The sequence below is a fragment of the Mugil cephalus genome, chromosome 23 (assembly GCF_022458985.1).
Source record: "Mugil cephalus isolate CIBA_MC_2020 chromosome 23, CIBA_Mcephalus_1.1, whole genome shotgun sequence".
Taxonomy (NCBI): Eukaryota; Metazoa; Chordata; class Actinopteri; order Mugiliformes; family Mugilidae; genus Mugil; species Mugil cephalus.
The window spans coordinates 6,079,990-6,105,094 of record NC_061792.1 but is presented as its reverse complement, the minus strand read 5'-3'; the positions used below and the strand labels follow the sequence as shown (position 1 = coordinate 6,105,094).

At 46.7% G+C, this 25,105-nt stretch overlaps 2 protein-coding genes across 4 annotated transcripts; one reads left to right on the top strand and one right to left on the bottom strand.

Moving 5' to 3' along the window:
• Positions 1 to 1,420: 1,420 nt before the first annotated feature.
• Positions 1,421 to 20,788, bottom strand: LOC125001266 (DNA-binding protein SATB2-like). 2 transcript variants are annotated; one of them, XM_047577208.1, is made up of 12 exons: positions 20,694 to 20,788; positions 14,945 to 15,202; positions 13,160 to 13,345; positions 9,754 to 9,880; positions 8,293 to 8,416; positions 7,359 to 7,461; positions 6,131 to 6,181; positions 5,530 to 6,050; positions 5,247 to 5,453; positions 5,005 to 5,157; positions 3,873 to 4,064; positions 1,421 to 2,979 (listed from the first exon to the last, which is right to left on the bottom strand). In XM_047577208.1, exons 2-12 carry the CDS (start codon positions 15,156 to 15,158, stop codon positions 2,347 to 2,349), a joined length of 2,511 nt encoding a protein of 836 aa, XP_047433164.1. In that variant the 5' UTR covers positions 15,159 to 15,202; positions 20,694 to 20,788; the 3' UTR covers positions 1,421 to 2,346. The 2 variants fall into 2 exon arrangements, with proteins under 2 accessions (XP_047433164.1, XP_047433165.1); XM_047577209.1 differs by lacking the exon at positions 14,945 to 15,202 and having other exon boundaries at positions 20,694 to 20,769.
• A 3,166-nt stretch (positions 20,789 to 23,954) lies between these two features.
• On the top strand, positions 23,955 to 24,898 carry LOC125000580 (gamma-crystallin S-like). Of its 2 annotated transcripts, XM_047576110.1 has the most exons (3): positions 23,955 to 24,018; positions 24,297 to 24,557; positions 24,641 to 24,898. In XM_047576110.1, the coding sequence occupies exons 1-3, from the start codon at positions 24,010 to 24,012 to the stop codon at positions 24,896 to 24,898; spliced, it is 528 nt and encodes a 175-aa protein (XP_047432066.1). In that variant the 5' UTR covers positions 23,955 to 24,009. The 2 variants fall into 2 exon arrangements, with proteins under 2 accessions (XP_047432066.1, XP_047432064.1); XM_047576108.1 differs by having other exon boundaries at positions 24,297 to 24,893.
• Positions 24,899 to 25,105: the final 207 nt, after the last annotated feature.

Sequence of the window (25,105 nt, the reverse complement as noted above, 5' to 3'; positions counted from 1 at the left end):
CACACACACACACACACACACACACACACAGGGCCACGTGTTGGCTTCGCTGACTGCCGTGTGCTGCGTTCAATGGCGTGTAAAGTGTCGCCGCTGCGAGTATTAGCCTGTTTATCAGAGTGTGTATTAACGCGGTGCAGCGCAGGGGGCTGAGAGGACACAGTGTGTGTGAGCGTGCTGGCAGGGGATCACAGGTGTGTTTGCGAGCTCCGCAGAGAGCCTCCTTTCCCCTATAACCCTAACGCCTCCCCCCCCTCCCTCCCTCACCTCAAGCATCCTGGGTAATATCAGCCCACGGAGCACCTGCGTCCCCATCCCACAGCACACACACACACACACACACACACACACACACCTCTAATGGCCTCCGTATCAGCCTGCCATACGGCTCTAATAGCCAGCTGTGTGAGCAGAAAACCGTCGGACCGCACCGACACTCACTGATGCAGTCGCAATATTAGATGCGAGTCAACTGTGGTCTCCACTTCGTTGTCATCGCCCCTTCAAACAACTGATGACATCCGAATCACACGAAAAGGATATTTCAGGACTCCATTCCGTGACTTTAGTCGGTCGTTCCCGCCTCACCGGTGTAAACGCTCCCCCCCCCCTCCCAGATCAGCAGCAAGTGTCCATTTCATCCACTGACAGATGGAGATATCGCAAACGGAGGCAGGCTCGCGTCGCCTTCTGACATTTGATTCAAATTGCTATCAGGTGGCCTGGCGCGCGGAGAACACGCGCAAGCTGCGCGCAGTTAGCGCCGCTCGTAAATTAATCCGCGTCTAATGATTCCCAGAGCAAATAATTACAGATATCTGCACACTTAGCAGCAGATAGCATCGTGTAGCATTTAATAGATGGGAGTTTGATGGATTACATGTTTATTTAAAATCACTACATTTGGGCTTCGGGGGGAATAATCAATTGTAATGCGATTAAGCGACGGATGTAAGTATATACTGTTACACGTGTTCGTCTTTGAGTTTTTAACGCAGCGATCGGGAGTTGACATAACGCACTGTGTGGAACCTCTAACCCGTCTAATTGCGTTGCACACTTTATATTTTGCACTTTACAGCAGCTGTGTTTGCGTTTATACGTCTGTGGTCGGGTTGTTAAGGACTGTGCGTTTTGTATCTGCATTTGACAGCTGCTCTTTTTAGAATCTCTGTGGTCGGAGTCATGGTATGTGAGGGCCGAGGGGTCGGGGATGGAATGGCAACTATTTTTTTTCCTCACAGTTTTCTGTTAACGTGCTTTTTGTGATTCGGGCGTCATCAAAGCGGAGACCTGGATTCAAACGAGGACGGGGTCCGTGGCTCCCTGCGGTTGGAGGCTGGAGTTTGAGACGCTGCGGTTTGTTAGGCTGGAATCGGTTCTCACAAGGCAAAGAGGGCAAACCTCCCACACAGAGAAATACTTTGGAAAACTTTTATCAGATTTTCATGTCCTGCCCACAACAGAATCAAACAACAACAGATTAACATCGAAGTGGAACAAAGCAGAAAATTGAAAATTGGTGCGCTCCATCCAGGGCGGAGCGTCTAATTGAGACGGACCGCAGGAGGTTCGGCTGTGACACGAGTAACACAAAACCGTGTAAAAAACAAAACAAAAGAAAAAAAAGGTGATAGTGGTTCATTCCTGGATGGGACGGCGGGTTCACTGTAGCAGGTGGACTGTCCAACATTTACATCATAATGTACATTTTTCTGCTAGAAAACTGAGTTTTAGAAAACGTAGAAGAAAGTTCGTATTCAAACGACGTGGAACAGGGCGAGTCTTCTCTGGTCCTGTTTGAGTCACATTTACAAAGACTTGTATAGCAAAGAAAATAAGAAAACTCTAATTACAACAATGATACTTAGGTTTCAGTAAATATAAAGCTGTAATAAATATTAATGGTGTGGGATTCTAGGACATCCTGAAGCATCATGGGAAGGACACGGAGATGACAAAATAACGCTGCATCCATCCTCAACAAGGAGACGGATGAGTTCGTTTTTAAATGATACGTATTTAAACTTTGATTGGTGTGAACTGATCAGGGAGGAGTATGGACCTGGGTTTAAACATGATCAAAGGAGAGGATATAATGCCCTTTGTGGTGCTTTTCCATCCACACTGAACCGTAACTGAGTGAAAAGCTAAAAGGAGGAAGAACGCTTTTCACAATCGCTGGCACCACCTGAAGGCAGCAGCTTGGAATCGGTCCAACATAAATATGTCTCCACAGTTCTTCAGATATTAGCGAGCTCTGATTATCAGCTCTGGGAAAGTTCATGATGATGATGACGGGATGAGAGTGTGTGTTTATTCACAGTTTGATGCTTCTTTCTGCTGTTATCTCTGTTGCTCTGCAGAGTGGGGGCTGTCTAGGCTGCTGTAGGGGGACAGCGAGGACGTGGCCGGCCCCGAGGCTTTCCCGTCCTCCCCTTCTTCTTTCTCCACCTCCATTTCCGCCTCCTCTCCTCCGTCCCGTCCGTCCGTCCTCAGCGCCTCCACCGAGCCTCTCCCGTCCTCGCTCGACTCCTCGGAGGCGGAGAGGCCCTCCTCTCCTCTGCCCTCCGCCGTGCAGGCGCCTCCCTCGCTGGGGCTCGGGCTCTCCCGCTCGTCCTCCCCCGGGACGGCCTCCCTGGACTGGTTGTGGTGCTTGACGTTGTAGCGCTGGTTCTGGAAGAACTTGACGATGGTGTGCTTGGGCAGGTCGAGCTGGGCCGACAGGGTGTGGATGGCCTCCTGGTCGGGGTACAGCCCCACGTCCCCGATGAAGCTCTGCAGGATGCCCAGCGCCTCCAGGGAAATCCTCGTCCTCGACCGCGCCTTCTTCGTCCCCCCTCCGCCCCCCAGGCCGGGGCTCATGCCGCGCTGAGGCCCGTCCTCCGAGGCCTGCAGCACCGGCAGCGAGATGGGCTGCGGCTCCTCGCGGATCGGGGACGGAGAGGTGAGCGGTGGCAGCGGATGCCTCTGGAGCATCTGAGAAGAACAAACGATGGAAACATTCATTTGAAAAAAACATTTGCACAAACACCAGACTCAACATTTAATAAACTCATATTATTCGTCCTTGTATCTGTAAAGCTGGGCAGCGACGTGTTGTAAAAAGTGCTCCCTTTTTTATTGAGGACGCAATTTCTCCACCTAAAACTCGTGAAGTTTTCGTTCTCGCTTTGAAATCTCACCGGCCGCGACGGACGCTCCCGTCGAAGTCGGCGCGGACGAGCCGTCCGTCTCGTCTGTCAGTGCCCCTCGGAGGAAATGTACTACAAGCGGAAGTGTGATTGACCGGCTTCCATCAGCCGCCAACATGCGCGCTAAACTCCCCAAATTCATCACACAAACAACCACACTAGTAGAGCTTATTAACAGGGTGGGGTGGCCAGCACACCCAAACACAGGAATCCAGCACCACAAATCTGTGGTCCATCAAAATTAAAGGGCCTAAATAAAGATAATGGCAATTCCTTTTTCTCTGCTTCAATAATTACAGGCTATGTTCTGAATAATATTGAGGTTAGGGCCAGACTGGAGAGCATTTTGGTTTTGGGGAGAGGGTGGGATGGAGGAGTGTTTAGCAGGAAATGTGTGGGCTGGTCATTTACCACTTCTATTTTCAATGACTTATGGGACGCAAACATGACAAAGAGGAGGGCTGCTGAGAGGAGCAGGTGGTGGGATCAGACGGTCGGACGGAGACGGAGGAAACTTCTCCCTGCTTCCACGCTGCTTTTCCCATTCTCTCCCTCGTAAAACACTTTGATTTGTGTCTCTTTTTCTTTCTTTTTTCCTCGCTTATGGCTGAGCTGTAGCTGAGAGCGGTCGCGTATTTTTAAACGCGGGCTCCGTCGGAGCGACGAGACGCCGCTTACCTGCTGCTCGGGCATGTGCAGGACGGTGTGGAGCCGCTCGCTGTGCTGCTGCCTGGACTCCTCCTCGTAGATCTGGTCCCGGTCGGCCTGCGGCAGCGCCAGGAACCTCCGGATGGTGCACAGGTTCTCCCACAGCGTGCGGTTCTCGGGGCTCGGGCTCTCCTTCCACCGCAGCAGCTCGCACAGCCAACCCTGGAGCGGCGAGAGAAGAGTTTAACGCACAACGCAACAGAATAAAATGTCATCAGCATAAATGCATAAACTCAAGACATGTTACATTAAGGTGCTCGATTAAAAAACAGAAACAAGGCTTCTAATACATAAATAAATGCAGCTGACTCCTAAATTAGTTCGATGAATAAAAGTTCTCCCCTACGAGGAAAGAAAACAAAAAAAAGGAACGTCTGAGATGATCAGCGAGCGTCTGCAGTGTGTGTGTGTGTGTGTGTGTGTGTGTGAAGATTGCATTATCTCTGCTAGGCTGACCCAGGATCTGCCACCAGCTGTTGTTTATACACAGCCTTCAGCCTGGAAATTAATGGTAATAATGTGATCATCCTTCCATCCTCCGTCTCGCATCCTCTAGCTCCTCCTGCGTCTTCATCCTTTCCCTGTCAGTGCGTCTGGCGCGTGCGCTCTCCCTTTCCCTGCCCTGCTCGGTCGGCCGGCGACGCGTCTACGGAAGAAGTCGAAAGTCGTTTGGGCTGGTTTTTAAAATGTCCTCTCCCTCCGTCTCCCCTTCTCTCCCCCCTCCAGACTGTGCTTTGATCTCGCCCTTGATCACCAGCATTGTTTACCCGAGGATGGAGTCACGATGGTATGCCGCAGCGGGTAATCAGATACCCCCGCATGCCCACACACACAGTCGCGTACGTCCCTGCTACGCCCTCGGCGGCTCTGCTGGAAACAGCGAGCGAGCGTACGAGCGCGTCCTCCTCAGTCCTGCCGATGCTCCGCAATGAAACGCTTTTATCTCGAGCATCTGCCGCGGCTCGTTCTTGTTGTCGTCTCCTATCGGGGACGCAAGCTCGGGCTCGTTTTAAGCGGCGCGCCCAGAGCCGCGCGGACGTCGAGGCTGCTATCGAAACATCAGCTGGGACAAAAGTGAAAACATGTCGGCGGGGGCCCTGACCTGACTCTTGTTGGCGGCCACCTTGGCGAACAGCGCCTGGGACACCTTCGCCCTCTTCATCTCCTGCTGGATCTCCTCGTAGATCCCTGACGTGATGTTCACCAGCGAGTCGAGCTTCAGCTGCAGCTCCGGACCGGGCACGCTGCACTTTATCTGGATGGGGAGAGACGCTGGTATCAGTGGCGTGTTCCCGGTTACGTGATAAACGCGTGAGGAATGTCGGCCTCGGTCTTCGCGCGTACCTGCGTGTGTCTGTTGGTGCTGGAGATGTGGTTGGTGGCGAGGTTGTGGTTGGTGCTGGTGCTCCTCTCCCTCTCCTCCTGGTAGATGCGGTCTCGCTCCCCCTCTGGCAGGTTGAGGAAGTTCTGCATGGCCTTCAGGTTGACCAGCAGAGACTGAGAGGCCGAGCGGGGATCCTCTTCCTTACGTAGGATCTCCGAGAGCAGCCCCTGCAGGACGGACGTTAATAGCGACTTAGCATCACGTCGTAACTTAAAATAACATTGTCGTTCTTTCTGAATGTACCTGTGTGCGGTTAAAAGCCACGCGGGCGAACACAGCCTGGGAAACGCTGGCCCGTTTCAGCTCGTTCCTGACCTGCTGGTAAATGTCGGAGGAGACTTCGGCCCCCGAGCAGCTGATGCTGGGCTCGTTGACGCCGCCCGCGATCTTGCACGCGCGCGAGATGGGGGGGTGGTTGAGGAACTGCTGGTTGACGCCCTGCGGGTGCTGGTGCACGAGCAGGCGGCTGACGGCCAGCTGCTGGTTGATGAGGTGGGCCATGGCGAGCTGCTGGCGCACCAGCTGAGGGGAGAGCTGGGGGGGCAGGATGCCGCCGTGGCCCAGGAGGGAGGGCGCCTGGGGCCGCAGCGGGGGGCTGGGGTGGCTCTGGTTGGCCGGGTGAGGCAGGCCGGAGGTCTGCGTGTCCCCGAGGCCGCTCTTCATTGGAAGGGGTCCGGGGCTGCCCAGGGCGCCCATGTGGGTGGGAGAGGGCAAGAGAGGGGGGGGGCGGTGGCTCAGGATGCTCAGGTCCAGATCCCTCTCCACTGTAAAACACACACACATCTGAGTGAATAACATTCCCGATAACATTCCTGAAAGCTGCGTCGCGTCAACGCCAACGTACCTTTGATATCCGACTTCTCCTGCGACAGCCACATCTTCTCGATGTAGTCACCTAGGTGGGGAACATCAGAGCGGCACATCAGGTGGGAGGAACGATCTCACAACCGCGAGACGCGATCTCCAGATAAGACTCGAATGAAAGAATGTTTCCTCTTTATCGCAGCAGCAGCTCGAGCTCCTTTTCTGTTCTCCTGCATTTTAACAGCCTCCCCACTCGTCTCCGCGTAAATCTGCTTCTTATTAAGCTTCTGCCGGGTTTTGGTTGAGAGTCATATTTTGGGTTATTAGGGGAATAAAAGTTGGAGTGAGGTTTGGCAGGGCATCAACTTTTTACCTTCCCTGTGTGTGTGTGTGTGGAGCGAGTGTAAGAAGAGCTCCTATTCCTGGGTTCGCGTGTGTGTGTGTGTTGGGGGGTGACTGCTGCTTTCCATTAGGAGTTAAGAGCATTTAGTTTTGTCATGTGTATTAAGGGTGACATTAATGTGAGCCATGTGTGACAGTTCCTTCCTACCGAGAGCTGTCACCGACAGACGTCTCATGCGGCAGATTAGACGCGTACGGCGGGAGAATGGAAAAGCTCCGGGGAAAAGAAAGGGATCACAAAGTAAAGGCAGGTAAGCTTTAAAAGTGTCGACACGCTTCACGTCCGGCGAATAAACAGCTCGACAGTTGGCGGCTGAGGCGGAGGGCGACAAAGTTTTAAAAAAAGGGGACAACTGAGCGACAAACGGCAATTACGCGACGGTTGCTGTGGAGAGGAGCTTTTTGAGGAGTTGTTTTTCCGATTTCCGAAGCGTCGCCCGTTAGCTCCTTTAATATGTAACAACACGAACGTGCAAAGAAACCGTGAAATCGATTCCCGCTATCGCAGTTTCGAATTAGCGATGAATTCTTTTTTTTCCGAAAACCGAAACGGGGGGAAACTATCCGCGCTCCCCCCCCCGTGAGCTGGGTTTAACTGAAAACTGCTTGGCGCTGTAATTCCAGCAGGAATTCCGACGGTATTTGGACGCCATAATTTGCGCTCGCGATCTGCAGTTGATTAACGGCAGTGTTGTCTGATTAGACTTTGCATGCTGTTGTCTCTGACAGCCAATAAATAAATTCACCAACACGGCTCCGTAATCAGAAAAACGCTGCGCAAACTGAGCAGCTGGAGGGAGGGGATGAGTCAACGAGAAATAAATAAATAAATAAAGAAAGAAATAAATGGATCGGAGCAGATTTACCTTTGATGCGTTTGTACCTCTTGTACCAGCGTCCAAACTCCTGGCATTTGGAGGTGGAGACGTTGGCGTAGTAGGAACTGTTCACTATCGCTGAGATCATACTCTGACAGGGAGAGAAAGAGAGAGTTTAAGAATATATTTGACATCACTCACTGTGACAAAAATAAATAAATAAATAAACGTGACACTTTTAATCCGCGAAATGAATTCGAAACAACGCGAGCGGCGGCCCCCGTCCTGGGAGCGGGCGGACGCTCTACCGGCCCGAATCAGAAATCCCACCGACTGACCGGTGATTTATTAAAGCTCGTCGCGCGCCCACCCTTTCCAAAAATGAACTGTGGTCACTTCCACGGAGCGGCGGGGCTCCGGCGAGAGCCCGACATGGGAAACGCTGGGGATTAAAACTCACATGAGTCAAGCTGCAAACGCACACCACCCACACACTTCCCCTAATCACTAATTACATCATGACTAAGTCTTGTGTATAAATCACGAGCCGAAATGACACACTCGCGAGTCTAATGACTGCAGGGTGTGTGTGAGCAGGATAATTGAGGTGTGCGTGTTTGCATCCTTTCCCATGGGACGGTATCAATATTTGTGTGTGTGAGTGTGCGAGTCAGATTACACACTGCTCTAAGTGTGTGGTGAACTGATGATGAAACCATGTGTTTAGAGAAAATACTTAGCAGCGTCCCTGCTATCTCAGTGTGTACTTGCGTGTGTGTGTGTGACAAAAAGTGAATGAGACCCAGATAAACACGCAGCTCTAGAAAAGGAGCTTTCTCCAAATGCGGACGAATAGATGAGTTGATGTGATTTATTGTCGGCGTTTAGAGTCTGACTCAGCAGATTGTTGAGTCTGAAATCACAGCGCTGCCCCCCCCCCCCCCCCCCCCCCCCCCCCGTCTCTGGGACGCGTAGCGGCTACCTGGGACAGAGGACACTCCTTGGCCAGGGCGCTCTGGTTGGTCTCTCTCAGCAGCTCTTTGAGGGCGTTTCTCACTGTGGCGTGGGTCCACTGCTCCGAAGGCAGCTCCTCCAGGCGGGCGAAGCTAAAAGGAAATAAGCAACATTCATTCTCGTCAAGTGGATTTGAAGGAACCTTTTGAAATGACGCTAAAAAAAAAAAAAAAAAAAATTTAACAAGTAGGTTTGTAGAAGTAGGTTGAAGAAGCAAAAATAAATCCCATTTTTTTTTTATTCCACCTTTTGGATAAGTTGTAAATGACTAAAGCACAGGCGTATTTTATAACATTAAAAATAACTGGAAGTTAATGGGACACTGAATTGAATCACTGTTAAAATGTGTCTCAGTCTCTTTCTAATGACGAGTCGAAATGTCTGATTTCTGGAGAAAAGGTGTCCCCGTTTCTCATCAAGCAAATTAACAAGAACACTTATAAAAAATAAAAAAAAAACATTGAATGGCTAAATTTTAGCAATTGTTAGTCTGTAAATTTTATTTCTTCTGTTGCATTCAGCAAATTCAGTTTGATGAAGGGGGCATTTCATTCAGAACTGATATAACAACACCATGAGGGGGGAGAAGGTGGCGCAGTCAGGTTGCGTGCCATTGAAAAAAAAAATGTTTTAGATGTTAGTCTAATCATTTTTCCGTTGCACCTCCAAAACAAGCAGCGAGACAAATGTTCAGGTTTTTTTTTTTGTTTTGTTTTTTTTACTTTTTATTGCAACATGCCCTCAGCACAGCGGCACACATCCGCAGCCATGCGCAACTTCAACAACAACAACAACTCGAGACTCCTGTCTTTGTTAAAGGGACAGTGTTCTCAAGGTGCACTGGTTTTTAAAAACAAAGATGGAAAGAGCTTTTAACAATGTAGCAACAATTAGGGTAGTGTATATAAATATATATTATTATGCCCTAGATCATAGGTCTTCAACAGGGGGATGGTGGGCGGTTGCAAACTCTTTGGTTGATTAGACATTTTTTATATATTTTGTTAAAATTTTCCCACAAATTTAAATTTATTTAAATGCACATTAACATGAATCCAACATATTTTAGTAAAGGGATAAGGGATTGTTTAACAATGAATGCAAAATGATAATAATGATGTATATTTATGAAGTTTAGGGGGGTCTCTACTTAATGTCTCTGTCAATTTGGGGTCTGAGGTTATCTGGATGTGCCCTGGGTTATCTGAGTATAGACTTAATGTTGGGCCCTCAGTGACCTCAGGGCTCCTGGACTATGTGCCTGGTGAGCATACATGGTCAAATCCATACTGACACATGCAAGTTTTACCACAGCAAAGTCTCACAGTAACAACTAACAGCTGACTTTCACATCGCACCGTTTATCTCCATGAAACAACATCCAGCACACACACAAACACACACACACACACACACACTGAGGGCTGACCTGTGCAGTAGGATCCTCAGCGTGACCATGTGGTAAACGTCCAGCAGCATGTCCGCCACCGTCGCCTCCGGAGCGTCCGTCAGGTAGTGGATGGGCATCGGCTTCCATCTGCCCACTTTAATGATGCCTGGTCGACACACAAACGCACACGAATCACCACCACTGGCGTTTAAATAAGGCGTTCGCATTGTTTTCGCGTTCCTGTGTTTACAAATCTCTCCAACCCCAACCTGTTTGACCTGACAGTTCAACCCTGCTGCTCTTGGAGCATCATCCCGGGTTTAACATTCCCCTGGCCTTCATACGACCGTGACTGGAAGTGCAAATCTAAACAGGCCTAATCACATTAGGATCTTCTAAATCAAACACAGACCCTGTCTAGCCTTAGCCTGCCTGCGTCGATTGTGTGTGTGCGCGTCTTTATTGCATGAGGATGGTGGTGATGGGGGCAAAAGAACAAAGGCTGCTCTCTTTGGACTCTACATTTGATTAATCAGAGGAGAAATGTAAAATCAGCCCAACATTAAAGACCGGAGCGGGCTGTGAATGTGAGCCGCGTTTTGATGTTGATGCGCTGAATAAACACTGTGAGGTCATTGTTCTTGTGCCCAACAGCAGAATATTTCTTCTCATAAAGGCCTGCCCTCCAGGCCTTAAACACATAAAAACTAAAAAGATATGTGGACAGTGCTGATAATTACCTCAGGGCTCTGTCAAATCTCAATTTACAAATCAACACAAGGTTAACGCTCATGTCCAAACAACGTCCTGAAGTGGAAATCAAGTGGTGGGCAATGAGTAACATATTACAGCCGAGATATCGGGCCGATATTTGCGTTTTTTACTGGAATCGATATCGGCCGATATGTGGGTGCATTCGCTGATACATATATATTTTTTTCCCCCGGAAAGTTTTACAGACAGGCACAACCACAGGTAGCCATGCAACGCTGGAGACGCTGTGGGCCCGTGCAGCCCATACATGGCCCCTCCCCTGCTAGTGTACAGTACATACAGCTGGGACTTGGAAAATGCTTACTCATAAGTGTGTGGAGCACCGCTCGACACGCCTTTTTTTTTGGTTATTTATTTTTAATAACAGTTATCAAACTAAGCACTATTTACTTCATCACTCAGCACCGACACATCACAGTTATTAGCAACAGTCCTGACTTTACTGCTGTTGCTAGGTAGGAGTTTGCTAGCTAATGTTTTTTTCTCTCTCTGGCAAATTAATAGTGCAGGTTGTCAATCAACCACAATAAATGTTTATGTTTTTGGTCAAACTGAGACTTGAAACATTTGTTATCATTGTGTCATTTTTTACATTGAAAATGGAGGGAGAAAAAGGAGTATCGGCCCCAAAATATCCATATCGGTTGATCTCTATCCATAACACTATCTGACCCAATAAAGCTGAAAAATCTCTCCTACTACTTCTCTTTATATGCACGTGGGGTGAAAGTTAGACTCTAACAACAGACAGGGCAGATATTTACACAATATTTCACATCATTTTATTTTACCTCCATGTAAACAGTTGCAATCATTCAGACTAAATAAATATTATCTATAGCCCTTAGATGCTTTTTCTACAGCAATAAAAAAAGTTAAAAAATAGAAATAACATTTTTAAATAATTTTGTTTCCAATCTCCGACCTAAAATAAGATCTGGGCTGTTTTGGGAATCAAATAAAGGTTTGCAAGCATTAACGTGTAGTAAACAGTTATTTTTAAGTAAGTAATATCGGAGAGTGTTTCAAAAACATGTCCTGAAGTCAAATATAGTTCCAACATTTTGCTCAGAAATTTACCTAAGCCCATGTTGAAACCAGAGCACTAACCATGTGCTCCAAATAAGAAATAGCTGCTTTTTAATTAACCATAATGTGCAAGTTAATTAAAGTAAAAAAAAATACCCTGTGCCAGTCAGTTAAGAGTTTAAAAATACTCATCCAGTCGAAGTTATGCAAGACGCAATTCAATCTCAGGAGAAAATAGAAGAGACTCTGTGTAATTTTGGTTGTGACCACACTGGGGGAAAAATGCATGACTCCAGCCAAAAATTATTTATTTGAAAAGAAAAAGCTTATTTCTCAGAACAAAACCTAGTTATTTGGGAGAGGCGAGGGGGGTCGCAGGGCGTCGGCCACTTGGTTAGAGTGCCCTGTGTTTACGGGACACACCAGGAATGTCAAACTGCCCGACTCTGAGTGAGTGTGTAGGCTGTTGTTTCATGGTGGACTGGGCGCTGTCTGCCCTCTTGTTTTCATCTCTGAATGATGAGGAAGAAAAAATTTCTGGTGCTGGTCTGAGATGCTCAGATATAAATCTATTGTTGGTTTTAACCATCGTGCTGCTCGAGACGGTGGAGGAGATAAGAGATGGAGAAGTCAGACAGACTTATCTATAAAATACCTTCTTGGTAAATACCTTTCCTGTGACTGTCTCAACATTCAGTCCTCTTTTTACCACTGTGGCAAACCCAAACCATCTGGAAACCAGTAGTATTTTATCCAGCTGCTGCTGGAAATAATTAATTACTCATCAATTACCAAACGCAGTGGTAAGAAAGAACATGAAAATAAGAAATGTTTCCCATTAGTATGTAATAATAGAACAGTGCAGATTCATTTCCCAGCTATGATGTGAAGAGACAGCGGTTAGGACGTTTTCAAAATAAGGGTCAGTGTTTGGATTTCATTGTGTCTAATTAGCAGCCGTTAATAACTGGAAGATAAAATACTTGGACTTCCAATTTGTTTGCATCTCGGTGCCGGAAAAACCGAAGTGGGTGAAGCCTGGGTGGAGTGGAAGCTCCCTGGTTGTCAATCAAACAAACAAACCTCACAACTCATCTCTCTTCGGGCCTCCGTGCGTCCTCGCTGATGCTACGTCGCGTGTATTTAGGTCATCAGACTCCAGCTCCATGTGCGTTAAAGCCGCCGATTTCCACACTCGAACCCTCGCTCCGTGTTCCTTCTCGTGTTCGGGGGTTTTGTTCTACGCTGGTTGAAATTAAATTACACAACCGCGTCGGTGCAGTATGCTATGGAGGCTCTGTGTCAGTACCCGGAGTATTGATTGCTACAGCCGCTCAGTCATGTGGGGTGTGGTTGTGGTAATGTCAGAGTGCATTACACACAGCTCCCGTCATTAACAGTCTAATTTATGTGATTGAGAGAATTAGACTGGTGAGCCTTGGGGACAGATTTTGGTTTCAAACCAGAAAAATCTGATGAATCTGTGCGGTGACCTTACACTGGATAGTTTCGCTCCGTCTTACGACAGAGTGGAGCTGGAGCCGTTTGCCCGGTCTCGACCGTTTAACGGACGCTTCTCAGAAACCGTGACCTGAAACGAATGCGACCTCTTTGCGCGGTAACGTCCGCACACTGTACTCACCGCGCGCCTGGACGGCCGAGTTGTGCGAGTACCCGAGGGCGGCCAGCGCCGTCTCCACCAGCTGCGTGAAGAGGACGTCTTTGCGGACCAGCACGAACTCGGCGTGGCGGTCGCCGCGGCCCTCGTAGTCGGCGGCCGTCGCCGCGTCCGCGTGCTCCACCACGCAGTAGACGGGGATCATCAGACCTAAACGGGGAACAGAGAGGGCGACAGTTTGATCCTCTGGTTGTCGTTTTCACTTTTAAACTCCCTGAGAAATCGAACGATTACATTTATACATCTTCATCGATTGAAAAATGTATTCTTAATGCTATTTTAGAGCTAAAATGTTGATGACGTGGACTCGTTTGGGGGCCAATGAGAAAACTGGACGGCCTTCCCTTCAAAAGTAAAAAAATAAAAAATAAAAATGTCACACATTCCTGTCAGTGGCCGCTTTTTTTTTTTTTTTTTTAAGCAACTGCTTCCAGAGGCAGAGGGCTGACGGGGGCATTTCTAAAACCTAGAAAAGTAGTAGCTGCCTGGTGGTCCCATTGTATGACTCTGGTTAAACGGGGCAGCTGCCAGTGTACATGCAAGTCAGTGTAAGATTGTACAACTGTATTTGTGTTTGAACCACATATTAAAACCCACAAGGGATAAGACTCGTTTCCAGAACCGCCATTAAAGCGCTGCGTCTGGCGGCTCAGGAGCGATGCCACGAGCTCCGGCGGTGAAACCGGTTCCCCGCCGCCTCGGCCTCGTCATTGGGCGAGCGAGCGAGTGAGCGGCGAGAGCCCGAGCCTGGAACCATTCACACCCATCCAGTCCACTGGTCTGGTCCCGCAGGAACTGTGAATTAACGAGCTATCAATCCTGACGAGGCAGTGACGGATCAGCCCCGAGCCAAACCACAGCAGCATCAGGCACGCTATCGACCAATAACCCGACCGCTCAGTGGAAGGGTGGAGGGAGGTAACGCAGCACAATGTCTGTGTGGGTGGGTGGGTGTGTGTGTGTGTGCGCGCTGTTACAATGTTTGTGTGATGATGCATGATAATGGTTTCAACTGCATGAGAGAATAACGGGCATCTGTGCTTGTTTTCAGTGTATTTTAGAGAGCGCGCGTGTGGGTTGCGTTGTCGTCCGCATGTCCCCGCGGACCGGGACCTCCGTCGCGTTAACTGTTCGGTGGAGCAGGTCGTTGCGCCATCGGATGCGGCGGTTATAGCGCGTCTTGCGACGAGTTACACGGAGGATTAGTCGACTGGAGAGAGGTGGAGATGAAGGCAGAGAGAAAAGACGTGATAATGGAATAAAAGAATTAACTGGCTCATTTTCTAACCTGTGGACAACACGGACAAACCGTGTCAAAAAGACGTCCGCCGACTGGCATTTTAGTTTCCACATATTAGCTAAAACCAAATATTACTGCGGCCAATGTGGCGTCTTCGAGGCCGAACAAACAGGCCTCGGCGTCTTCTCGCTGCGACGCTCTCCGCACATGTTCGGGGTTTTGGTTCTATTCGCCGGATTTATTTATACGACCGGGGAGTTGTGTGGCAGCTCCGAGGTTTTAAGTGACAGTTTAGACAACGCTGGCTCATGTGGAGCGTTTTGCAACTTTTCCTTGTGATGTTGCGCAGGCACAGACAATTTAGAGAGAGACCCGGTGACCGCTTTGTTTCTCCGGAGGTACTGTATGATCTTGCTGTCATCACCTTCGGCCCGAACCCGCTAGAAACAGCTTAGCTTTAAGTAAGCACTTGCGTCTCGCTATCAAAGCGCTGCGTCTCGTGTCCCCACCTCCCAGCGGTCTCAGCGGCGTGCCGTTCTGCCGGGCGTGCGGGTTCGCCGGGCTGCCGTTGACCTCCAGGCGGTTCAGCTTGCACTGGGGGGGGCCGCTGGACGCCGGGCTTTCCCCCTTCTCTCCTCCTCCTCCTCGCTCCTCCGGGCTGGCGCTGTCCCGGAGGCCGGGGCTCTCCGCTCCCCCTCCTCCGGCCGCCCCACGCTGCTCCATCCCAGCGTAAACTCCGGGAGGAGCGCCCAGCACGGTGTGTGAAGCTGCAAAACACAAGCACTCGGGTCAGGTGATGTGTGTGGGGGGGGAAACAGAGACGCGTTCAAAGACGAAGCTCCTGAAATAAGGACGGATTTAAATATCCTCCTACGGTTTCTCCACAAACACTTCATCATCTTTCTTACTTTGCTTTTGTTGACTGCCACTACAGACCGTTCCATCAACAACGGGCGACTTTGTTCGTTCCCTCCGCAGCCAATACACACTTCTGTGTTATTTACATGCGAGGGAGGCAGGCACGGCCGCAGCAGACTAAATACAGACCCGTTTATTATCCTCTGTTTAGACACATAGGAGTACACAACAGGTTAGAATGAAAGACGTGACCGTGTTTAAGGTGTGCACTCAACAATGTGACAACATCCAAACTCGAGATGGGAACACAAATAAATGAAAGTGGCCTCCTTAACGGTCCTCGGCTTCAAATGAATCGATCCCTTTGTTAGTCGGAAGAAAGAGACGACTATCGTCAGCGCACGTAACCAGATCAGCTCATTAATGCGTCACTCAACGACAAAATCAGATCTCAGGTGATGTGACCTCGTTTGTCTTTAAATACGACTCGTGAACGACGCGACACAACCAGCTACGGACCCGATACACGGCAATAAACCGTATTTACTGCAGCATTCGGCTTCAGATAAACATAAGCACTGCGCTCCTCAGTAAACTCAACTCGCCTTTCTGCTCTCGGCTTTGGAAACCACGCGGCGCGAGGGGGGAAAAATCGCGGTGGTGCGACTGGCAGCGACGCATGAACCCGGAGCCCGAGAGCGACACGTTATTATAATAAAACTCACATGCGAAATTAACAGCTGCCCGTCCAACACAAACACGGAGAACACATAAAAATCGCGCAGCTTCTCCGGAGCGCGCCGCGGCCCTCTGGCCGTGTTGCAGTCTGTCTGTAGCTGGAATAAACATTTGTGCATTCGCTCTTGGACTTGGTTTCATTCAAAGGAACGAGCGTTAAATGAGCGGCTCCGGTCGGATTTGAGGGGCAAGTCTAATTTATCCGCTGTGCTGCCACTGCGTTGTGTAAAAGGAGGCCGGTACAAGGAGCTGGGACAGGGACAGGGACGCTCCACACCTGAAACATCCCCACAACCAAGACTCATGTTCTTAAGACTGACAAAAAAATCATAGATTTAGTGTGTGTGCAATCAAATGTCCTTAACAGATGTCAGTCAGATGTCGTGGCTTCTGTCCCTGGCGAGCTCCCCTTCCAAAAACACGCCGTGGTACGGTTTCGTGCAGAGATCGTGCTGCCGATGGCCTCCCATCACTGTCCCTCTGGGTGCAGCTGTCCTTCCCACGCTGCCTCTGCTAATTTACCCAATAATCCTTTTATCATAAAAACCGATTAAACCACTACCGAGCGTCAGCCCGTTCGCCGAGACCCGAACGCCGCCTTTTTTTCCCCCCCTTCGCAGGCTCCTCGTCCTCCTATATTTAAAACTCGCACACAAAGTGCTTTCTCTCGCTCTTTCTTTGTGTTCGGGCTGCTTCTAATAAACACATTTTTGGAATATTTGGGGTAATGGAGTATAATCAGCCTCCTTCCCTCCTTCATATTTTCTCCTCTAACCAGAGCAATATTTAAGTCATTAATGAGGAGACATAAAATGTGGAAGGGGGTGGAAGAAGAAGAAGAAGAAGAAGAAGAAGGAGGAGGAGGAGGGAAAAAAAAAAGAGTAGATGGTTGTGGTGTTTGAAAGAGCAATATAGGCAACACGCGAAAGCACAGAGGATTTGTGTTTATTCTAACGTTTAGCATCTTTAACGATTCAGCTTTTATATGATGTGTGTAAAGTCCTTTATGTTGACTTAAGACTTAAACTTCCTTCTCTAAATCTTCTACAAACATCTATTCCATCTTTCCAATTAGGATACGTGGACATTAATCGGGTTTAAAAAGTGTCTTTTGCACGTGTCCTGCATCTGGAATATGTGTCTCAGTTTGCAACACCTTCGCCAACAGTTTGCAAAGCTCGAGTAGTGATGCACGTCCGAAAGACGAAGGAGAAACATCTACTTTTGAACCATTATGAAAGATTAAATTAGGGACGTAGACGACCTTTTCCAGAAGGTAAAAAAAAAATAAAAAAAAGATCCTGTGACACGTAAAAACTTGTGGAATATTCATTTTCATTGGCCATGTAAACAGCCTGGTAGAAACATCGTCTTCTTCGGGAATAAGGGCGACAAGCGAGCGCCAAGAGGAAGATGACTGCGCCGCCGCAGAAGCTGATGACACCACATCAATACCGATTGAAATTTTCACCCGAAAACCAACAAAAAACAAAAAAAAAAAAGAAAAAAAAAAGGAGGAGGTGGGGGGGCAACGTTTCCTGAACTGCTTAATACTTTAAACATGTCGAATCCAACGTGCCGACTGTCACTTCTCTTCTCTTACCTTTTTTTTTTTTTTTTTTTTTTTAAATCTGATTCGGGCTCTTATTTTGAAATCCGATGCCATCGACGCGGCTTTATTTTGACTAGGCGTCGTGTCTGCGCGGCGGAGATGCCTCTATCAACTCAATCAAGGCTCTTCTGAACATAAACAAGGCTTTTCGTCCTTTTTTTTTTTCCTCCCCCCCCCCCTCCCTCCCTCCCTCCCCTCTGTAATCACGCCGAGACCAAATGAGCCCGCTGTGTGTTTACGTCTCCTGTCTTTAAGCCGAACATTTATAATACTGTAATGTGTTCTCGGGTTTTGCGTTCGCCATATTTCTTCCTCTTGACTGCACACTTAACGCTCGTTTCTTGCCGGGGCATCGCTCAAACTGTTATTTCCTACTCTTATATAGGACTTTCATATATCTGCCCCACTTAGGACTTTGTCGAAAGAGTCTTTCACCCCGCTAAAACCACTTCAAGAAGCGCACGAGGTGGGTGTACAAGGGACCACACACTCCCAGCGCAGACACTTTATAGCGCACATGGAGGCCAAATGTCCCCCCCCCCCCTTCCTCCTCCTCCTCCTCCTCCCACCTCCTCCCCACCACCGCCCTCCACCCTCTCGGTAGCCTCCGACTGACAAATCTCATAGAGACGCACTGAAAAACCTCCACCGGCTGCAAAATAGCAGATTCGTTTAGGTTAATTTAGGGGGGGGGGGGCTGCTGTGGGGGATTCTGGTGCCTTTAACTGCATCTGAAGCCGTAACCGTAATTGCATTAATTGTGAATTCTTGAGGTGGGGATATTAAAGTGGAGTTTGATGACACTTGAGAGGCTTCACGGGGTCTCTGAAAATGTTCCAGAGATTCCCAGGGCCGTAACTTAATTCTGTCGGAGCGGTCGGGGTGGCGGCTGAGAGTTCGACGACGCGCGGAGGGGTTTCGGAAGCTGCGTTGGGGGAGATTAGGGGGCTTTGGTTGGGGTTTGGGGGCAACGCAGGCCGACGACATGAGGTCAAATCCCCATCTGATCGCGTGAAAAACAAGTTTTCAGTTCGCTCGCGGTATCAGGCATGAGATTCATCTCCATCTCTGTGATCTGAGGTATTTGTCCCACCGAGATCATGTCTAATTTAACCATCTCACACCATGCAGGTAGTGGGGTGAAGGCCTCAGTGAGATGCACACAAGCGCTGCAAACCACATCATGTTACACACGCCACAAAAATAAATAATAAAAAAAATTAAAAAATCAGTTTTGGACAATAAATAAATAACTCACAATCAGGCCTCACTATCAAAATTAGATTTTGATCAAAAAAAAAACAAAAAACACCATGAAACAACGTGTAATGACGTGTGAAGCTTCAAGTCCTCAATAAATAAAAAGCAAATACTTCACTTATATAAAAATAGGAACTTTAAAAAAAAAATGCTTTCACAAAAACACATGTTTATCGTTTTTATCCTATTTTTAAAACGCCAACCCTTAATTTAAATATTTATTTTTATTTGTGCTAATGTACACTAGCAGACGTACGTTTTACACCATATGACATTATCCTATACTGTCATTTTAAACGTTAGCTGACAGTATGTTAACTTTAAACGCTCACATATGCTATCACATATCACTATTAAGTCATAATTATAATTACTATTGCATATTTATAACGTTAATTATGTTATTTAGCGACTTAACCCACGTTTAGGTAGCTAGTTCTCAACTTAGCCGTCGGACGAACTTCATTCAACTATCTCGTGAGTCATTAATATATCTGCAACTGATTAAAATCTACCCACAAACGCCACGCACTTTAAACGCTGCCTCTATTTTAATCGTTTTTTCCTAAATTCGGCACACATATAGTTGTTATTACTTACTGTATTGTAGCGTCAAGTTTCAATTTGGGCCCAGGGGGGAACAGCTATGGCTAAAAAAAAAAAAGAGGGGTTCTCACCTGCAGCGCGAGAGCAGCTCAAACAGCTGCAGCTAATAAAATTAAGTTAATAGTGAGTCCTCGTGCCAAATGAAGCACTACTGACAAAATATGCCAATGAGCACCGACAAAAAAAAAAAAAAATACAGGCTTCTATTGTTAATGCTCAATGGCACACTAAATCAAACGAGTTATTATTAATATTTGCAGCAGCTGCGTTTAACCGGCCCGTGAAGGGGGTCAGGTACACTAAAGGGTATTAAAATAATTGATAGCTTGTCATTGTAAAGAAAGGCCTTGTTAATTTCTAGGAATTTTGAATGGAGTTTGGCGTGAGGGGAACACATTGCATGCTGGGTAAACTAATTAAGTTTAATCAAGGTTTTGTCCATATCCATTAGGAAGTGGTTTTATGTTGTAAGGGGGGAAAAAAAACAAAAAACAAAAACAAAATTATCGTGTTATTTATCAAAAAAATAGGTTACTGTATTTAATTGAACCTTTTTTCTTATTTTTTTTCCTCATAAAACTTCAACTATCTATTATTTGTATTCACAAACAGATCAGAGCTGGCGGAGAATCACGGTCTTTTAAATTTCCATCACGAAATGAGCAAGTTAATTGGAAAATTGGATTTATTTCCAATTACTGGCGAGCAATTGTGGGAATCCGAGGGGGAAAGGATGTGACACGGCAAATACTCCGCGCCTCAAAGTTTGGCGAAATAGAAATCAGCTGCAGTGGATGCTTTTACCCAACAAGAAGCATGATTAAAGAGGACACATTTAGTTAGAAAATCCTAATATTGAGCTGCACTTGAAGTCCTAGAGTTGAAAACTCTCTCATGCAATGCTTTAAATACTCCTATTTATCTGTCAAATAATGAAAAACATACTTTTTTGTGACAAGTCACTCCCTCTTCAGAGTGATCTGTATTATTGTCAATTGGAAATTCTGACTTAATAATTAGTTTAATGTCAAAACTTATACTCAACCTTTGCTGAATATGTAACAAACTACTTAATTTTCATGCATGTCTGGAGGTTTGCATCCTTTTATTTAATTTTACAACTAACTTGTTTGTCATTTGTTTTTTGTTTCTTAAATCAAAATGGAGAAGAACTTTTCACTCACTTTTCAAGAAGTCACTGTGCGCGCCTGGGAATAAACTCCATCCATTGGTGAAGACGAGTGAATCCAGCCTGAGAGAAAAGGTTTTTAATATTAACAACGTTTTCCATTCTTCTTTGCGATAATGCAACCTTAATATTAAACAGATGTTTGATTTGAGTTCTCTCTGAGTTTTAAGATAAAATGAAAACTTGAATAACTTTAGAGAGTATGTGAGCGGACTGGAACGGGAAGAGTTTTGGGAGAAACACGGCAATACATGCTGAAAAAAAAAAAACTTATTATCTTGCGTAAATCAACTTCGGGCAAAGGGGGAAGAGGCAGGGAGGGATGAGGACGGAGTGCTGCTGCCGGCTGAGGAGAGAGCAGTAAAATGACACATGAAGAGGGAGACGGAGGGAGGGAGAAGGAGAAGGAGGGGGACGGAGCGGGAGGGAGTTTTGGGAGGGAAACCCACGGGCAAAGTGACATGCATGAAAAAAAAAAAAAACAGTAGTATCAGTGCCTTCAAATCATCTTAATACACTGATTCATATCAATTAAGTTTGCTTTGAACGCGGGTAAAAGAAAAAAAAAAATAAAACAGCCACCTCTTTATTCTCCAAAGCCATGAATGAATAATGTGACCACAGATTTAGAAAGGTTCATTAATTTCGCAGGGGCGGCGCAAGTCATGAGCGAGGGGGCGGGGTGGGTGAAAAAGGTTAGAGGAAGGTGATTAATGTCAGAGGTTCATCATAGGATCATCTCGTTAAATAACTGTAAATCATTTTGGGAGATCATAGCAGAATTAAAACAGAGCGTTTTTTTTGGAGTGTGACAGAAGAGGGAAAGCTGACCCCTAGTGGTGACAAAAGGCCATCCCTCCCAATTACGTTGTCCTTAAATACAAGACAGGGTTCAAGTTGCTGTAAAGTCCAGTCTCCAGAGGTTCCAGCTCATTTATTCCTGCTTCATATCTCTGACCTCCTTTTTCTTTCCTTTTTATGTTTTTTAAAACCCGTCTTTGCTGTTTGCTTTTGACGAAGCGGCGCCAGATCACTTGCAAAAAAGACAAAGCAGAGTAACTGTTCAGTTTATCAGTGACTTAATTTCCCTTATCAGCTCAGCTGCGTTCCGTGCAAATTTAAGCAGCTCTTCCTTAGTGCGTTCGTGCAAATTTACTCTGTAAAAGCAATGAGCGCTGGCGTGGTTGTGAAACATACAGAGAGCTAAACATGGTCGTCATTTCTTTCTTTCTTTTCTTTTCTTGTTTTTTGATGTTAGAACTTTAAAAATCTGCTTTTAATCCCGGGAATGTGAATTTACTCTCACATTGCGGATTTATAATTATGGTGTCTGAATAAACAGAAAAGAAATTTATTCCTCTGCTGGGTAGATTCAATTATGACCATTTATTTAATGTACAGTGTGACTGTGCGGTTTCCTATGAGCAGACTAATGAAATGGGAAATATCCTCTCTGCCCTTTAAAAGAAAGCAATAAAAGCTTGGACTTTATCTCATATATAAATATATATACACCATCCATCCATCTCCATCCATCATTTCTATGTTTGTTTGTCCAAATAGCAGGCCTGCGTTTTACCAACACATGGTGGTCAACATTCCTTGATTTATTCTAGCTGGGAGAATAGTCACCTATCATTACTACTCGGCCTGTCTGCCTTCCTGTCGCTCCTCCTCTGTGGGTTATTTTTTTGCGTGTGTGTGTGTATATGTGTGTGTGCGTGCGCATTGCCAACACTTGTCTGTCCTGCATCATCTTAAGTACCTCTGACAGCTCACCGCAAGTCGCTCACCGTGAGCATGAGGTGTGCGTGTGTGTGTGTGTGTGTGTGTGTGGCGGCGTGTGTGCCAATCAACGAGGGCTTTCACAAGACTCCAACGAAAACAAGGCGGCTCCAGTTACCTGTAACAGAAAATATTAATGTTGCATGTCCTTTTATGGTCTCAAAGTGCAGCTTGATAGAAAGAGTTTTTCATTTAGAGCAAGAAGCCGTAAAGTTTGAGAAAATTGTGAGTAAAGTCTGTTTTAAATCCCCCCCAAAAAACAGTTTCCCTTGTTTCTTGTTTGTATAAAATGCATCACACTCAATTTCCTGATTAACGTTGGGGAAAAAAAGTGCTAAATTACTGCCATGTTTTCCTAAAACACCAAGAATTAAATTTTTTTGTGGAATCAGCTGTCATAAATTCTCAGTTACATTCAATTTGTTGAAACAGTAAGACCAAAAAGAAGCAATTTCTCATATTTCCTCCTGTTTTTTTGCCTGGAAATTAATTTAAATGATCAATTATCAAAATAAATACTTATTTTTTTCTGTCACTTGCGGATTTAATATTCTAAAGTACACATCTGTCACATATCATTGGTAAACAGGACAATCTGCTCCAGACTTTATGTTTCTAAACGTGTTTTTTAAGCAAAACATAATGTGGAAAAAAAGGGAAGGTTTGGAGTTTGGTCTACCTACTGATGTTACAGTCATGCATTTATGTCAGCTTTCATCTGCTCACTCGACTAGATATATAAACAAGAGACTGTAACTGATAACCTGCGTGGAGAGGAGACCTTTTCACCGTGAAATGCTGCCACGCTGTGGTGAAACTGTGGTACTGACGCGTGCACAACTGAAGTTCTCTGAAACAAACTGAAACAAATCTACTAATAAAATGGTTTTTAATTCAGCTTTGTTCTTTAACGCTTTCTTAGATTTTATTTCACTGTGTGTGCTTAAATAAAGTCAGTGCTGTGAGACTTAGGAAATCAAAAAAGTGTCAGCAAGTACAAGATCAACCAAATGAGAATTTTAAACGTGTAACCATTGTTGTTTTCATCAGAGTCCAACATCCGCCTGCTAAAATACAGCTTGGAACTGTTTTAAAGTATGAACGATGTATACCTATTGCGTGGACTAGTATAGCATCTGCAGTTTAAACTAAAATTTGAAACAACGCTGACAAGGCTGTTTTATCCCTCCAGCGTTGGGTCTGCGCCGCTGCATTAAACAAGTTATATTTGTGTTCACGTCAGTGTGTGTGGCTTGCACTGTGAGTAGTGTGTTTACGGTTTTCTGTAAAGAGTCGGTCAGTGGCCGAGGTCTTTATGCGGCCTAATCCCACAGCCTCTTTCTGGAAAACATGAGTCGCAGTGGAACCACTGACTCAAATTTTTGGATCTCATTTTCATGACAAAGCAACTGTCGCAATTATAGAGGACCGGTCGGGTATAAAAGAGCACAGAATGTGAGCACGCAAAGGTGCAGGGTAAATCGCTTATATATAATATTTAGTTTAGATATTTCAGAGGACTCAACATGGGCAGGGTGAGTAGCAAAGACACTCAGGGTTAAAATGTGTCCATTGGGAGAGAGGAGAAAATATGAAAGAGTTTTAAGGGTTTTGTAGAAAGCATACATGTTTCCACTTCTGATTGACAGTGGTGCATGTAACTCACACCGTTTAATAGACATCTGTGCCTGTAACTGTACTTTTTTGAGCTTGCAATTTAAAGTTAAACCTCAAACCAAAGTTTAAGATCAATTCCTCTCTCTGACAACTTCACTGTTCATGAGCATTTAGACACACTTTGCCATGCCCCCAGATCATCCTCTACGAGGACAGGGACTACCTGGGCGGCAGCTACGAGTGCGACAGCGCCTGCGCCGACTTCCACTCCTACCTGAGCCGCTGCAACTCGGCCAGGGTGGAGAGCGGGACGTGGGTCATCTACGAGAGGCCGAACTACCTGGGCTACCAGTATGTCCTGAGAAGAGGCGACTACCCCGACTTCCAGAGCTGGAACGGCCTCAACGACAGAGTCAGCTCCTGCAGGATGATTCAGCTCGTAAGCCATTTTGAGCGTGTGAACGAACCTAAATATGACCTAGCCAGACACTTCAACCGCTGTCTTTGTTTTTCACTCAGGCCGCTGGAGAGGTCCAGCAGTACAAGATCCAGCTCTACGGCAAAGGGGACTTTTCCGGTCAGGTGTTTGAGTCGACCGAGGACTGCCCCTCGGTGCTGGAGAAGTGCCACTGGAGGGAAGTGCACTCCTGCAGGGTCCTTGGAGGCTGCTGGATCTTCTACGAGCACCCCAACTACAGGGGCCGCCAGTACGTGCTGGAGAAGGGCGAATACCGAAGGCCTGTGGACTGGGGAGCAGTCTGCCCCACTGTGCAGTCGTTTAGACGGCTAACGGAGTAGCCACTCAGTTTGCCTTTTTCTTGCTAGCATGGCTACAATAAAGGTGAATGACAAAGATTAACAAGGTTGTCTCGTCAATGCACATGAGTGTCAGGCATCCCAGTATTCACGAATATACACTTTTCAGCCCAAATATGCCCACGTCATTTAGAAACGCTCACTGACTTCCACTCATTTCTTCGCTCCTAAACCTTCATGTGCGTTACA